The 17,051-nt window shown below is 38.6% G+C and overlaps 1 protein-coding gene across 13 annotated transcripts in view; it reads right to left on the reverse strand.

Moving 5' to 3' along the window:
* Nucleotides 1-17,051, reverse strand: part of CTNNA1 (catenin alpha 1) — a 314,003-nt gene that overhangs the window by 36,495 nt on the left and 260,457 nt on the right. For all 13 annotated transcript variants that reach the window (XM_070234165.1, XM_070234167.1, XM_070234166.1 and 10 more), the window contains 2 exons: nt 13,962-14,042; nt 11,939-12,091 (listed from right to left, as the gene is read on the reverse strand). In XM_070234165.1, coding sequence (XP_070090266.1) covers nt 11,939-12,091; nt 13,962-14,042 — 234 coding nt within the window. The remainder of the gene's footprint in view (nt 1-11,938; nt 12,092-13,961; nt 14,043-17,051) is intronic.

Raw genomic sequence — 17,051 nt, forward strand, 5'->3', positions numbered from 1 at the left:
TCTAAGCATTCACTCAAGCAGGAAAATAAAAGGCCTGCCTTCCCCAAATTCTAACCCAAAGCTAGCCCTCCACAAGGATTTCAGTATACAAATTGTGTTACTCATATGGCCCAAAAAACTTTTAGGTTTAGGAGGTCATGTGTTAGTAGTATCCTTAAGCAATTAGCAGAAGTAAATATAAATGGATATTTTCTCTGATGGAAAGCAATTTAAGCCCAGGCCTCAAAGAATTCCCAAATGCAAAATGCCAGGAATGTGAACTCAATAAAAAGTGCAGGAAGTATTTTTGCCCATCTTGGGCAAAAGTAAGCAAAAGAACTAACTGCATAATCAGATCCATAATGATTGCAGATACTCAAATGATCAAAAATGGAATACGAAATACTAAAAATGGAACATGCATTTCTCATGTTAACAGAAACTTTAAAAAGTATACAAAGTACAGATAAGAAAAAACACACTCAAAAATGACTAGGAAGATTTGAGAAGGATCAAAATAGAACTTCAAGAGAAAAATAATAACTTCTACCACTTCTAGAAATTTAAAATAATATTGACCAAACACTGCTGAAAAGAGAATTTACTAACCTGGAAAGTCATGAAGAAATTATTCAGGAAAACCAAGACATTTTCTCCATATGGAAACCACAAAAGAAATTAAGAGACGTAAGACAGATTGAGAAGGCCTGCTATTCAACTACAAGGAATTTCAGAAGGAAAGAGAGAGAATGCGGAAGGGGCAATACTGAAAGAGATAAAGGCTCAAAATTTTTCAGAGTGGACAAAATATAATTCTCAGATTTAGGAAGACAAATTCTAAGCAGGGTAAATAAAAAGAAATCCACACCCTGAGACACTGTAGAGAAGCTTTACAACAACAAAGACAAGAAGATTTTTTAAAAAGCCAGAAAGTAAATACAAATTGTCTACAAAGAAAGCTCAGTTAAGATTTCTGATTTCTCAACAGCAACAATAGAAGCCAGAGATAGGGAAATATCTTCAAATCACTCAAACGGGGGGAAATCTACTGAAATTACTTTTTCAAGAATTAGGGCAAATAAAGACACTAAGACAAAACAAAAGCAAAACCAACCTGAGATCATCTACTCCAGACAGATCTCAGCCCCCACTAGAGGAATTTCTAACGAAGATGCTTCAGGAAGAAGGGAAGTAATCCCAGAAGGAAGCTTTAATATGCAAGAAGAAATGGAAAGCAATGAAAACATGGTATCAGGTAAAATTTCGGCATATGATGAACAAGTGAATAAAGCAATACCAACAGTGTCTAACTCACGGGACTAAAAATTAAGAGAACCAAAATACTGAAGAGCAATAATACTTAAGTTAGAGAATGATTGAAGTTAAAACATTCTAAGATTCTTACATTGTTTCAGAAGGAGGAATAGATACTGATTAACCTTAACCTCTGAGTAAAATATGTATGCTAAAATATCCAGTTACTACTAATAAAACAGACAGTGTACGATTTCCAAACAAGAAGAGGGGTAACAATATGAGGAGGTGGGAGGACTCAATCCCAAAGAGAGAAGGAGAGTTAGAGAAGGAGAGATGGAAGCAGCACAGGGTTAAGAAAGAGAAAGACAGAGAAGAAAATGCAATAGTAAAAATGAACCCAAAACTCATAACGATAATGAATGTGTATGTACTAAACTCTCTAACGGGGAAAAAACTCTGCTAAACTGAATAACAATAACTAAAAATATGCTCTTTATAGATACTTTTAAAACATAAAGAAAGAGAAAGGTGGAACATTATTTTTAAAACAAATGAAAGCTCACAGCCCTCCGTCCTCCCAATATTGTCACTGGGAGGCTGAAGGCCACATGCTGGTTTGACCTCTCACCAGATCATAGCTGTGTGGATCTCAACTCAGTGGTAACTGAATGTTAAGACCATGCCTTTTTAGAGGGAACTTACAAGGAAAAAAAAAAATCACGAGGAATCTGTCACTGTATTTAAACATAATATTAAAATGTTGAGGACGCTATCTATTTAATTATTCACTGTCCCTTATATTAAAGCCCCATGTGAGGATTTTTTTTCTACATCTTATTTTTAGGATAGGCTTATCTTCCATGAAAAAATGGCATACTTCCTCCATTCTAAAGACCAGAACTACACAACTATTGTGTTTCATCCTTTCCTCCTTGCTACCAAAGTACAGTGCCAAACTCAAACTCAAGCACGGCAATTATAATTCATAATTGTGTTATTCTTCTTCTAAGTCCTGATTTTCTACATCTACTTTATTTTACCATACACGTTTTTGTTCAAAATAAGCCATGCCAAATCTAATTTTAGGAAGAGGCGGGATATAAACACAAGCATCTCTACTCTAGTAACAGGATTAGAAATAGTGAATTTACTAAAACATCATAAACTATTTTAAACAGCTTGGCTATTTGATATTTTTTAAAGGCTTTCATTTGCAGATCACCACTTGGATGATATTGTAATCATTTCCATTTACGTGGGGTCACATGGACTACTTACAAAGTTCCCTATTTCTATCTAAGCTAGAAAGGAGGCCTGTCTAAACATTAGTCCATCAGCTCTACTCATGAGGAAACAGGAGGGCCTACAGTCTTTTCTGGAGCAGAGTCAGAGTTGGGCAAAGTGCTTCCTTACTCATTCCTACTGACGCTCCAAGAGAAAAGAATCCAGATGGTCCTTGAGAACAAGGTTCATCCACTGCTTTCACTTGACCATCCCAAAATCTGACTAGGTGGTTAAGTTCAGCCAAAAAAAAGCTTGTTTAAGGGTAAGGCGTTAGAATAGCATATGTAAGACACTTTTGTCTCACACTACTCAATCCAACTAAACTTACAGACCCTTGAAACTGTGAGATAACCAATCTCAATATGCTTAGAAAAATCTTCTGGAATCCAAGGTCAGCATTCTTCCCAAGAACACCTGAGTGCTTTCATGCAAACATCCTAAAAAATTGAAGCTTCATTTAATTTGCTATTTGCAAGAATTCAGCCTACAATATTATGCAAAGGCACTGAGAAAATACCTGAGATGTCACAGGTAGATCATATAAGGTCAGTGTTTAATTCAAATGCTCCTTACAGAACCTTCTTCAAGGCCACTTTACTGCGCATTATCAGCACACCACAGACTAAAAGTTATAATGCAGATCATTCAATTTGCAGTTAAAATACACATTTCAAGCCAATAAAGCCATACCCTATGAAGTCCTGGATAATGGGAAATACTTGGCAGGGGGAGGGGGAGGAGACAAGTAATAATAATCCAGCTCAAAAGCATACCAGTTACATTTACTTTTTGGTTCTTCACTCATAAGGCAATGAACAAGATACTATCTTATTGTAGCAAGTTCATTATAACAAGAGGCCCATTTTAATACAATGTCTGGGGTTGAGGGAAAAGGGATACTAAATGATATATGGTTTTTATAGGCATGGTTTCATCAACGGCATTTTTCCTATTTCATTCTCGATTGACAAATTTGAAAAGAACTCAGAAGAGGACAAAATCAAAAAGGGAAAACTGATTGCTCTTTAGCTATTAAGCTCCCACAGTCAAAGGAGTTGGGCAAAGAATGAAAAATGGATACATTTTTTCACATATCATCTCAGCACCATTTATACCACATTATGCAAAATATACACACTATATCAATTTATTTTGATTGTTTCTCTTTCTAGTAGAAGGTAATCTTCATGAGGGTAGAGATTTTTATTTTATTCACTACTACGTCCCTAATGCCCAGAACAGTGAATGAGACATATTAGGACATATTAGGAACTCTATAAATATTTGCTATAAGAAACTATTACAAGTTGGGCAAAGAATGAAGCAATTAAAAAGGACACATGGGTGTTGCATTATTGACAAAAAGGTTAATATTTCTGACAGAAAATAAATTTTTCACTTCAATACACTAAATCAAAGAGCAACATAAAGAAATCATTAACTTGATATGAGAGAAAGTCAGGCATAAAAGGTAGTATTGTTACCTTGAAGCACAACCATGCCCTTTTATAAACAGATGAAAGAAAAGCTCTAGTGCTATACTCCAGAACAGAAGAAAACGGTGAAGAGAAGGGTCACCCAGCTCACCCATACTGACCCTCAGCTCCTGCTCTTCCCATGGGCCTTGGGGGCACACAGCCTCTACACATCCTTCACATAAGAAAAGGGGCTTCAATACCATGTGGGGAGGTACTGGATTCCACTGACAATTGTGGTGTGAGGCATCAGAGGTCCTAGCCAGACCCTGAGAAACCTCACGGCAAACACTTAATTTGCCTTTCAAGGAAAATCACAAAAGTCATTTAATAACTTTAAGGATCCAAGAGGCAGCCAGCACCACACAGCCTTCCAGACACTAACTGTGTGCACACAGAGGGACTGGAGAAATTTACTTCCGCTCATAAAACTCAAGAGTCAGTATGTGGTTTTTATTCTTGAAACTAATCTTGCATTTCCATAATGTGATATACAAAGAAGGCACCATAAAAGGTTTCCATTTCTAAGTGGGTGGTATCCCTAATACTACTCAGAAACTATTAACACATTTGAAGCAACTTTACACGACACCCCAAATTAAAGCATAACCTTTTTATACTTTTTTGTTTGTTTGTTTGAGGGGGAAAGTATTTCCATTAAAGCAGTAAATAAGACTTCCAAAAATCAACTTAGCAAGAGCCAACACATCTGCCCCAATTTTGTTTTGGTCACGTATTAAAATACTGCTTAAATAACAGCTTTTGCTCAGCTTCCATTTCAAACACTGATAAAATGGATACATTTTTTCACATATCATCTCAGCACCATTTATACCACATTATGCAAAATATACACACTATATCAATTTATTTTGATTGTTTCTCTTTCTAGTAGAAGGTAATCTTCATGAGGGTAGAGATTTTTATTTTATTCACTACTACGTCCCTAATGCCCAGAACAGTGAATGAGACATATTAGGAACTCTATAAATATTTGCTATAAGAAACTATTACAATTTTTTTTCTCCCTCAACTACTGCAAGTCTGCTATAGGTTTTTGAAAGCTTTGTTCTAGCACAAGAAAATAATGCTCAAATCAACATTACTTAACCTTAAAGAAAGTCTCCCAATTTTTCCCATTATCTCCTCATCCCAAAAGATTTCACAATTCATCCTATGGTGTACACATTACACAGAATGATGCATTACGATGCTCTTTGGTATAAACATTATAATACTTCAGAATAAGATAAATCTCACTAACAATGAGGTTCAGTCATAATGTAGAGCTCTGCATTTCTCAAAGTATAATCCTCAGACCACTGAGTCAGAATCTCTGGGAACAGTGGCCCAGGAATCTGAATATTGAGCACCTGGAGAACCAGGAGATCCATTCATCTAATAGTTACTGAGCACCTACTATGTTCCAGGCACTGTTCTAGGCCCACGTTCTCAAAGAACTGACAGTCTACTGGAGTATGGGGTGGGGAGCAGACAAGTAAGAAAATGAAACAAACTCAATATTCAGATAGTGAGAAGTATCATGCAGGATATAAAACAAGTAACAGGATGAAAAATTACTGGTGGAGGGATGGATGGAGGGAATGAGGGATCTGAGAAAGGCTCTCTACAGAAGTAACACTTGAGCAGAGACCTGTAGGATGAGAAGTGGGCAGAGCATTCCAGGCAGAGGGCCCAAGGAGCACAGAGGACATAAGGTAGTAACACGTTTGGGGGTGGTCAAAGAGGAAGAAGTAGTCAAGTATGGGGGGCTGGAAGGCAAGGGAGACACAGGATTAGAGGCCGTTCAAAAGGCCAGCAGAGTACCTTACGGACCATGATCAAGAATCTGGATTTTAGGATTTTATCCTACGTGTGCCTGGAAGCCAAGGGGGAGTCAATCGGCCCTGAAGCAAAGGAATGACATGATCTGATTTAAAAGGATTATGTTGGCCACTTTGCAAAAAAGAGACTAGAGCAGGACAAAAGGGCAAGCAAAAGAATCAATTAGGAGACTGCTGCAGAAGTCTAGCAAGAGATGATGGCTTGGACTAGGGAGGTGATTATGGAAATAAAGAAGAGTAGAATGATTTGGGGGCTTGTAGATTAAATATAAAACATGAGGGAAAAGAATAATTAAGGACGACTCCTAGATTTTTGGCTTGAGAAATTAAGTGGGACACTGGCCAAAGGGAAAAAAACACAAAAAAAGTACAAGGATGTTTATCAGACCATACATGTAGCAACCTAAATAACCTAAATACCTAATGGTAGGGGACTGGTTAATTAAATGAACTAGTAAGCAATCAATATAAATGCTGTAAATGAGTACAACATAGAAAAATGGCCATGACATGATAAGGAGGGAGAAAACAAATTATGTAATAATATATTACGGTATCATTTTGCATCAAAAACCAAACCAGTATGATACCATCAATTTTGTGTATTTTTTAAAAAACCAACATTTAAAAAACATATAGATAAAATAACAGTTAATTTGCTCCCAAATGTTACTTGGTTTTCTTTGTGCTTTTCTTTATTTTCCAATTTCTAAAATGAACTTTTATTTCTTTTATAGTGTTTTTGTAAAGCTATATTTTAAAATGGCAGTGTCCCCAAACTGCACCTAATCTAAATTGGCACTTTATCTTTTCTCTCCAAGCACCTTGTTGCAAAGGGATGCTTTCAGAGGCTCTTGTAATTTCTCTAATAAAGAAGTTGGGCAAATGAGCCTAAGTGGTATTGCCACAGAACCCTGGGTAAACTCTGGCTGGTGAGAGTTTTACGTGAGTCTAGATCCCCACTGCAGGAATTACAGAGCATCCCCAAATGGTTCTGGGAAGACGCTTGGCTTTACTTCAGCGTTGAAGAGCACATTTCTAATACCCAATAACTTAGACTACATACTTTAGAGATCAGATGTGAGATGAGTCCATTTAACCTCAAGGAGTGCTATCCGATGTATAGCGGGACAAGTGTTCATGGGGAAAATTGGGGAGACGGGGATTACTCTGTAGCACATTAACAGAACCTTCTCTGGGAAGCAGACAGGCAGCTGGAATCCACAAAGCTGCCAGAATATAAACTATGCTTCCTATAGTTACCCCAATTTTAATGGAGGGATCATGGAAGATATTGAAAAGGACGTGAGGGGAGTAGTGTAGACATGTTTTATCTAGATAATTTAGAGAGCAAGATAAAAATTTAAAAATTCTTAACTGCTGAAAGGCCAACTACATACAAAAAATTGTTCAATGAAGAGAAATGATTTCTAGTAGCAAACTGAAAGGTTCTATCCTATGCCTTCTTGGATAAGATTTCCCGCCCCGCCCTCCTCCCCTCTCCCCCACTGAGGAAGATTCACTCTGAGCTAACATCCATTGCCAATCTTCCTCTATTTTTTTTATATGTGAACTGTCACCACAGCATGGCCACTGACAGATCAGCGGTGTAGGTCTGCACCCAGGAACTGAACCCAGGCCACTGAAGTGGAGCGCACTGAACTTAACCACTAGGCCACAGGGGCTGGACCCTAGACAACATTTTTTAAACATCAGATTGGATAAAAGATATGCTTATTTTAAAAAAAAGAAAGAAAGAACGTATGTTTGGAAGGGGCAGTCAACAACTTTAAGAGCAATGCCAACAACAATCCTGACATGATAGAACAGTAGACTGAATCTACGAAGTTTATATGGATGAGTGACAAAACCAAAGAGAGACAAATAACCAACTGCACCCACACAGACAAGAATGGAGAAGACGGGACAGAGCAGCAGCACCTCAGGAGGGAAAACCCTGGGTGGGGAGTGACTGTGAGCTCAGTGGGAATCACAGAGCAAGGTCACAGCCCAAAAGGCTAAAGCCAACCTGGGATACACTGGTCAGAGTCGCCTTCCAGAATGATGGAGGCCTCAGCTGCTCTATCTTGGTCGCCCTGCCCCTGGAGCAGGTGTTCAATAAGGCCTGGCACTTGAGCGGCGAGCATTCAGAAAACAGACGCAATGAAGAGAGACTCTGAAAGGCGTGAGAAAATCATCTAGACCAGTGCTGTTCAAGAGAAATATAATGTGAGCCACGTAAAAATTTTTAAATTTCTCAATAGCCATATTAAAAAAGGTGAAATCAGCAAAAATAGTTAATTTAATCACAAGGTATTACACTTCAACATATAATCAATATAAAAAGTTAACGAGATATTTTACATTCTTTGTTTCCATTCCACATCTTCGAAATCAGGTGTGTATTTTACACTTATAGCTCCTCTCAATCACATGTACATAGCAGTGAGAAGGTGGACAGGGGTAGTTCCAGAGAAGGAGACTGTGCCTCCTCTTTCCTAACAACCAGAGAATCCACCAGTGGAACAGGCTGCCTCGGGAGAGGGGGAGTTTCCCACTACAGAAAGAGTCCAAGAAAGGAAAGTGACAATACAGGGATGTTACACAGAGGGGATTTACACACCAGAGTGAAAAGGATTCTATGAGAAAGAACCACTCACTGTGGTGTGAAGAGATGGACCCAATTCCCTGGAGAAAACAGAAAACCTGGCTCCTAAGGGGAGAACTTAAGGGAAAAGAAGAATTCAAACAATGCAAGGAGCACCAGATAAGAGAAGTGGTAAGTCACTGGGTAAGTGGCCACAAACAGGATCTACACAAATCTGCAGGAAACAAACCTGCCCTGTCTTGCCTCTTCCATGTGGCGTTTATGGCTGTGTAGCAGGCTACCTGAAAACCATGCATCCCATACACGTTCAACATGGGGAGGTGTTACATAATGAAGAATGTCTAGTCTTTGTCCTGGATTCCCTGGGAGAGAACTTCTAAATCCTTGAGATTTCGTAGTGTCTTTGTTATTCATCGTTGGCCCTGATAGTTTATGCTAATGAGGTAACTCCTGCTGAGCCCCTAGATGTTATGCTAATGAGATTGCTGAGGATGGAGTAGGGCACCATGCCAACTATGTGATTAGAGGATTGGGACTTTCAGGAGAGCCCAAACTCCAGGGGAAAGGAAGAAGGACTGGACTGAGTTCAATTAAATCATGATTCTATCAATCATGCCTACATAATGAAACTCCAATAATAACTCTGGACACTGAAACTCAAGGGAGCTTCCTGGTTGGTGAACCATCTATGTGCCAGGAGGGTGACATGTCCTGATTCCACAGGGAGAGGGCAGGAAACACTAACTTGGGGCCTTCTCATGCTTCATCCTATGTATCTCTTCATTTGGCAGGTCCTGATTTGTATCCTTTACAATAAAATATAATAATAAGTATAGCACTCTGCTGAATACTATGAGTTGTTCTAGCAAAATAACCTGAAGTGGGCCACGGGAAACCCCCAAATTTGTAGCCAGTTGGTCAGAAGTACAAGAGGCCTGGGGACCCCTAAACTTGCAGCTGGCATTTAATGTGAGGGCAGTATAGTGAGGGTGTTCATGGGAACTCCTAAATTTATAGCCAGTTGGGTCAGAAGTGCAGGTGAGCTGGGGACCCCCTAACTCGCAGCTTGCATCTACAGTGAGGGCACTCTTGTTGGGGACCAGGCACTTTACCTGTGGGGTCTGTGCTAACTCCAAGTGGTTAGCGGCAGAACCGTATTGTAGTACTTTAGGAGGACAAACATATCTGGCAGAATTCTAAGTGGCTACAGAATCTGAGCCCTTCCTTTCCTGCCAGAGAACTATCAACCACCAGCCCTACTCAACTTTCTCTTAGCACTCTTACTTCCCTCTAAACCTCTAGGAAAAATGGCAAACGGGCCCTAAAATCAAAGTTGGCCTGCAGACATTTACTCCATTTAAGAAGGAACTAACGAAATGAAAGGAAGAAGTTAGGAAATTAACAAAACAACCACAAGAAGTATTTTACCTTTGCTTAAAACGCTTCTCTCACTAGTTCAGTGTTCCATTATAACACAAAATTGTGTGGGGAGGAGAAACCTTGTCAATGAAGAATAAAGTTCTGCCTTGAGTGAGGCATTTGAGGCTTTTATAACACTTTAAAAACTCATTTCCTTTTCACGCACATATGCAATTATATATCCTAGTATCTCCATTACCATAAATGTAATTTAACTGTTTGCAAAATGGCACTACAAAGCCTTTGGTTATGCCTCAAAAGCAATGAAAAGCCATGTGTCATTTAATACATGTATAATATGTATGGGGGGTGAAGGGTGTGGAGGGCACAGAGAGGGGAAAGAGGTGAGAAAAGGGTCAGAACTGAGTTGTAAAAGGAAACACGAAATTCTAAGCTCTAAAGGGCCCTTGGTGAGTAATGTTCAGAATTAAATAAAAAGTATAAGCATGGACAAAGCTCCAGGAGCAAGGTCTCCAAAGCCACCAGGTCCATATAATGCTTCTCACTGGGCATAAGGCTGTCAGCTAAGTCACTGAACTTGAGTGGTACAGCCCTTTTTGTTGGAGGGACGCAAGCCAGGTGATCTGAGGCAAGTCTTCTAACCTCTCTAAGTGTCAAGTTCCCTTACCTCAGCAATGTTACCATGGAAAGTCATTGTATTTGCATACACCTGGTACACAGTAGGTGCTCAGTAAGTGTCAGCTGTGTTAGCTAGAGAGGCTGAGGATGACACAGCAGCCCCTAAGAAAGGACCCTCCAGCTGCAGTACAGACAAGGGTTGCCCTCTGAGGTTCAGCTGCCACACTGAGCCCTTTCTCATGCCATTACTGGAACCTGTTATCCAAGGCTGGGGGCTGGTAGAGTTCCTGCTTCCTGCCTCACAGGCACACTTTTTAATATGTAGGCTACTTACAGGAGGTTGGCTTCCTGAAGATAATCTTTGTACATGTGGAGGTTACACCTCATGCTGTCATGTGACTACTGTGAACAAGATTACGCTTAACGGAGACACAAAATGAAAGTCATCTGATTTTAATTCCAAATGCCAAAATCATTAACTTGAATAGCAGACTGACCTATGTATTCTGTACATAATTAATTCAGGTCAGAATAACACTTAACGTTCAAAGCAAACTAGATGTAAAATTAGTAATTCATTTAACATGATTACTACGTTTTCCTTGGAATATTTTTATGTTATTAACCTGGCCTAATGTCACTATAAATCCAAATGCACAAGACACACATTTTACATAAACGGTTCATTTTCTGTTCTTACATAATGACCAAGTTACCAAATGGTCTATGGAATATCTTTTCCAAATACTGGATGTTTTACATTTAAGGTTACAAAATCAAACAATTTGAGTATATGCTTACCATGTGTCAAATTTTTGAAATAAAGTAATAATGAATAAATTAAACGATTATATAATTTCAGTTATCAAAAGGCAGGAGCAAGCCTAACCTACCTGGAAATTAAATAGCAATTCACTCCTCCTCCTTCTTGTCACTTAACAAACCAACCACTTATAGATTTCTACTCTTCAAACATATCAAATTAGCAGCATGTTAGAGCTCGGTTTCTTCAATTTTAGAACAAGATGATTAGGCTGAGTCTATGTCTCAGGCAAGGTTAAGCACTTGACACACACCATCTCTTTTAGACCTCAAAATAATTCTGAGATAGGTATCATTAGTATCCTCATTTTACAGACTAGAAATGGGAATTCAGAAAGGTTAAGTAATAATTTGCCAGGATGCAAGCCCAGGCAGTGCAATTCTTGAGCTCTAGCTTCTAGCCACTACTTCATCCTACAGTGTCTTCTGAGTTTAGGCATGTCATGATCTATCTTTATCTGCATTAACATTAAGTGGAGATGTTAAGTTTCCAAGATAGGGACTATCTATATTTAATCATGTACATAATTAATGTAAACTGACCAATAATGAAAGACTTTCATTTTATACATATTGTATACCAGGTGAGCCCCCAAAATTTTTTGCTGATTAAATAATGTGATTAAAAATCACCATTCTCCACCAAATTACCTACAGTTAATAAAGCTTACCTCAATCAATTTGTTGGCATGTTCACGGAAGACTTGAGCATATTCCTTAACTTCTTTCTCATTTCCATTCTTTGCAGCTTCAATCAATACTAAAAGTGGGACGTTGGTTTCCAGGAATGAATCCGAAACATGGTCCATGACAGCTTTGCGGAGCTAATAATTGAATTGTAAAAATTTTATTTTATTTCTACCAAGAAGCTAAATTGCTTTTTTCTCTTGTAGTTTTAAATCTAGTGAAAGCTTGGCTTCACAATAGCATGGCTGTACTTGTATGAGGACCCTTCATGGAAGCCATGCTGTTATATAATCTGCAACATAGGCAACACAATCATGGAGATAACGATTTACACTACAGTTACAGCATATCAGCAACAGAATCTCAGTTTTCAAGATAATATCCTTTTTTCTTGAGAATTACAAAACCAAAGCTTGTATCTTAAAGGAATAACTCAAAACTGAATAGACAGCAGCTCTGGGTTGAACTGGCACATAGCCTTGGAATATACGTAATCAGCCTAACTGGCTAAATAAAAATGAGAAGAGAGGAAAACAGCACTTTCTGGTTTATCTGTTCAGGGTTAGCACACCATGAACCTTAAAACTGAAAGGTTATCTTTATAACTAATTCACCAAAAGGAAAATGAATAAAGATACACTCCACCTTTAATTTTGCTTTATATTAAGACATGAATAACAAAATATATCTTCACTAAGTGTAGAAATTATTTCTACAATTTCTTTTTCTTTTTTTTTTTTTTTTGAGGAAAATTGGCCCTGAGCTAACACCTGCCGCCAATCCTCCTCTCTTTGCTGAGGAAGACTGGCCCTGAGCTAACATCCGTGCCCATCTTCCTCTACTTTATATGTGGGACGCCTACCACAGCATGGCTTGCCAAGCGGTGCCATGTCCGCACCCAAGATCTGAACCGGCGAATCCCGGGCCTCTGAAGCAGAACGTGCGCATTTAACCACTGCACCACCAGGCCAGCCCCTACAATTTTTTAAAAAAATCTTAATACATTGTTTTATAAATCCAATGCTACTGGGTTTTTCTTTTCCTCTGAGGAAGATTAGCCCCGAGCTAACATCTGTGCCAATCTTCCTCTACTTTATACTTGGGTTGCTGCCACAGCATGGCTGACAAGTGGTGTAGGTCCACACCCAGGGTCTGAACCTGTGAACCTGGGCCACCAAAGCAGAGCATGCTGAACTTAACCACTAGGCCATGGGGCCAGCCCCCTCAACTACATTTTTTTTCTTTTCCCCAAATCCCACCAGTACTAGCTGCATATCCTAGTTGTGGGTCCTTCCAGTTGTGGCATGTGGGATGCCACCTCAGCATGGCTTGACAAGCGGTGCCATGTCCACACTCAGGATTGGAACCAGTGAAACCCTGGGCCGCCGAAGCAGAGTACACGAACTTAACCACTTGGCCACGGGGCCGGCCCCTCAACTACATTTTTTAAAGACTAAAACTAAATTCAATTCCAAACTATTAATGAGATTATTTACCATTAAATGAAGAGATTCTCTCCTCTGTATTTACTACCTCAGAAAATTGAGTACCCCAAATATCTCCAGACCCACCGTATTTGTACTAGAAACTCATCTCCACCAAGGATCTAAGGGAACTGTGAGTGTGCCATCAGAACAGGGCAAGTCAAATAAATTACTCCAATTTCTGTCTCTACTATTTGTGAACTAATATCACAAGATGCTTCAGGGTACTTTCACATGTCCCCAAGTCATGGTAAATTGATTTTCTTACCTGTACATCCTTTTCACACGAGAGCTAATTTATTCAGTCTATCCCAGTGGGACTGTATTATTCTAGATACCCAAGAGATTTTAGTAGCCATTTAAAAGTTTATTAGCAACAAAACAGAGACAGATAGTCTGTTTCCTGTGAAAATCCATCCTTTACTCCAATAAAAGATAGAGGTCCAATATTTATTGAGATTTTATAACCAAAACTACAAAATTGAGAACTTGGGGAAACAATCAGCACTTTCTTTCAGCTTACCTGTCTACGCAAGTCCCTCGTCTTCTTGGTCATTTTATCTATTGCAGAATTGAGTGCATCACTTCTTTCTTTACGTCCAGCCTGGAAAAAAAGGAAAGAGATGCACATTTTAGTAATTCACAGGGAAATTTAATGATAGCTGACAGCTATCTGTGCTCAAATCAACACTGAGAAAACAATCAATTGTTTTGGCACAAAGCTGGAAAATAAGGAGGGGAGAGGGAGGGTGAAGAACCATGTGGCTTTGTTCATAAAAAACTAACCTTACAACTCTTAGCCTCCACATTATCCCATGATGGGAATTGAGGGAGTTTTTCCAAAATAAAAGAAGGCAACAGATAAGACTTTCGTTTAACGTTTCCCTTAAAAAATTAAATTTATATTTTAATTCAAGGTTCAGCATACACCAATTTCATTAAGGAACTAGCCCTCCTTGAACTGCAAGCAAGAACAGGTTACACCTGATTTTGATGAACTCTGAGATTTGAAGGACATCAAAATGGGAAAGATGGCATCTGGCACTAAAACAATGTGAAACAACAAATTTTAAGACTAAGATAAACCATCATAGGTCAGAGTTAATGATGTATATTATGCAGCTTGAACAAGAATGCTTTGTAAGATTACTTCAGCCCTATTTTTTAAAATTCTAAGCTGAGCTTAATGCAATTGTACTGCACAGAAAAGAACATATTAGCCACCCTGAGAAAGGTATATAAATCAGCATTTCTTCAGAGGTCAAGGGGTCAAGTTGAAATTTGCCCCAGAGAACATTCTAAGCAGACTCAAAATAGATCATAGTTGAAAGAAAAGGGACAAAAGTAGTTATCCCAGGTAGAGCTAGCCATGTGCTTGGAAATACCTAGTAAGACATCAGCTGGGTTAAACTAGGAAGTATATTAAAAGTTTTTCCTTATAAAATGCCCAGCCAATAAATGTGGCTCTTTTTGTAAAACATAGTAATCACAGGAAAGATACAAATGGACAAAGAAATTTAACCCAGTGTTCTACCTTTGGCTGCTCTCATGACATTCTGCTATGGACATCCCATCAATACATAAGCCAGCACAGCAAATGAATGGTTGGGGATGAGGGAAATGTGGTTACACATTTTCTGAGGGCCTTTTATGTACATTTGTTACTCACTTTCTTTCTTACTCCCAATCTGTTAAAAGGGAACAATGACACTTGTCCCTCTGCCCTCATCTCTATGGACTATTAGAGGAGAAAAGAGAAGGAATATTGGGGATACAGGTTATTTAGCAGAGGACAGAAAGGAGACAAGAGGGGAATTATGAATATTAAGAGTGGAAAATAAGTGATAAATTGATATGGTCACTATCAAATCTGGTCAAGGTCGCATCCCTTACCTTTCTCCACAATACTCTTGGTACTGCCAATAAAATTAAGCAGTCGACTAATGTTAATGGGTAAAAAAGAGTCTCAACAAAAACTGATTCAGGTATGAGAATTTCTACCTGCAAGAATAAACTGATTTACTCACGGCCATCAGTAACAAAAGAAAAGACAATCTATCTCAAAGATCAAAATACCAGGATCTAAGGCAAAGGCGGATAAAATTGAAGAGATTTTTTAAAACATCAAACTGACCTCATAATTAATGCTTTAATCAGGAAGGTCTCAGCACATTCCTTGGACACTCACTTGAAGAAAATTTCTCTAACTAAACCCAGTAAAGTTTGTCAACGTACCTAGCCACATATTTTGGATGTTTCTAACAGATTATTTATTCCAGAAAGTATCTGTTATCTGAAACCCAAAGGTTGGGCTCAATGACCTCATGAGAGCCCAATCCCCTGTAACCTCAAATGCCCAGAAATTTCCTCAATTTACTTTGAAAGTTATATAAAAGCAAATTCTTAAACTTGACTTTTGAGGGAATTAGAGTCGTGCAGCAAAATTCACTTTAAGACCCAACCCACACCATGAATCTGTTAATTCTGTCTTTGTCAAACTACTCTAAAAATCAATTTGTCTTTCTTGTTACTTGGGAAATAGAGGTTTATGCCTCATTAATCAGAAGGGGACAGTTCAGAAGTTTATTTACTGAAGCTTGTAGGTTATACTAGACTGACCATCTTTTAAATCAAAGCATCCCTTTAAAAAAAAAAAAAGATCCAAATAACAAGTTTAGGGTTCCAATCATTTAAAATATAATAGGGATGCATTCACAACAACGTGGATGGACCTCGAGGGTATTATGTTAAGCGAAATAAGCCAGTCAGAGAAAGACGAACTCTATATGACTCCACTCATAGGTGGAAGTTAGTATATTGATAAGGAGATCTGATCGGTGGTTAACAGGGAAAAGGGGGGGTGGAGGGAGGGTACAGAGGGGGAAGTGGTGTACCCACAACATGACTAACAAAAATGTACAACTGAAATCTCACAAGGTTGTAATCTATCATAACATTAATAAAAATATATATATATATATAATAGGGATGAGTACACACACAATACACACACTTACAACCTTAACAATGAGCATGATGAAAGCAGAAAGCTTGCTGATCTATAAAACGTGATTTTACTTCTCTTTGAAATTAACGCTGTTATGATTTTTTATGTCTAGTTTTATCTAGGCCAAAGTAAAGCTGCTCAATGAATCTTTAAAATAAGTGACTCTCAGCTCCCACCTAGCTAAGACTCTATTCCCCAGAGCAGAGAGAGACCACCTAGGTTCACTCAATTTTGATATGTATGTTCCTGGTAAGCAATGACAAAGGGCTTTCTAAAAAAAGATAAGGTATGTTTGGATTTTAACATAAAGCTTCTCCTCAGCAAGTAAATATCAGCTGAGCTGAGGAGAAGCAAAGGTTATCAGGTGGGACGGCCTCTAGCAACACAGTTCTAGCCGAGATAGTGAAAGGGCTTTCAAAACTCATCTTTAGCAGAAGCATGAAGAAGCCACTCCACCTTCCTCCTGTGTGGACAGACTTCTATTTATTTAGACACACTCTTTACTGAGCACCTACTCTGAATCCATTGGAATGGGCCGGACTAGCCATTATCTTTCTCTGAAAGGGTTTATAATCTGAGATAAAATGATTCAGAGCAACACCTAAT

This window comes from Equus caballus, chromosome 14, assembly GCF_041296265.1.
Source record: "Equus caballus isolate H_3958 breed thoroughbred chromosome 14, TB-T2T, whole genome shotgun sequence".
Lineage (NCBI taxonomy): Eukaryota > Metazoa > Chordata > Mammalia > Perissodactyla > Equidae > Equus > Equus caballus.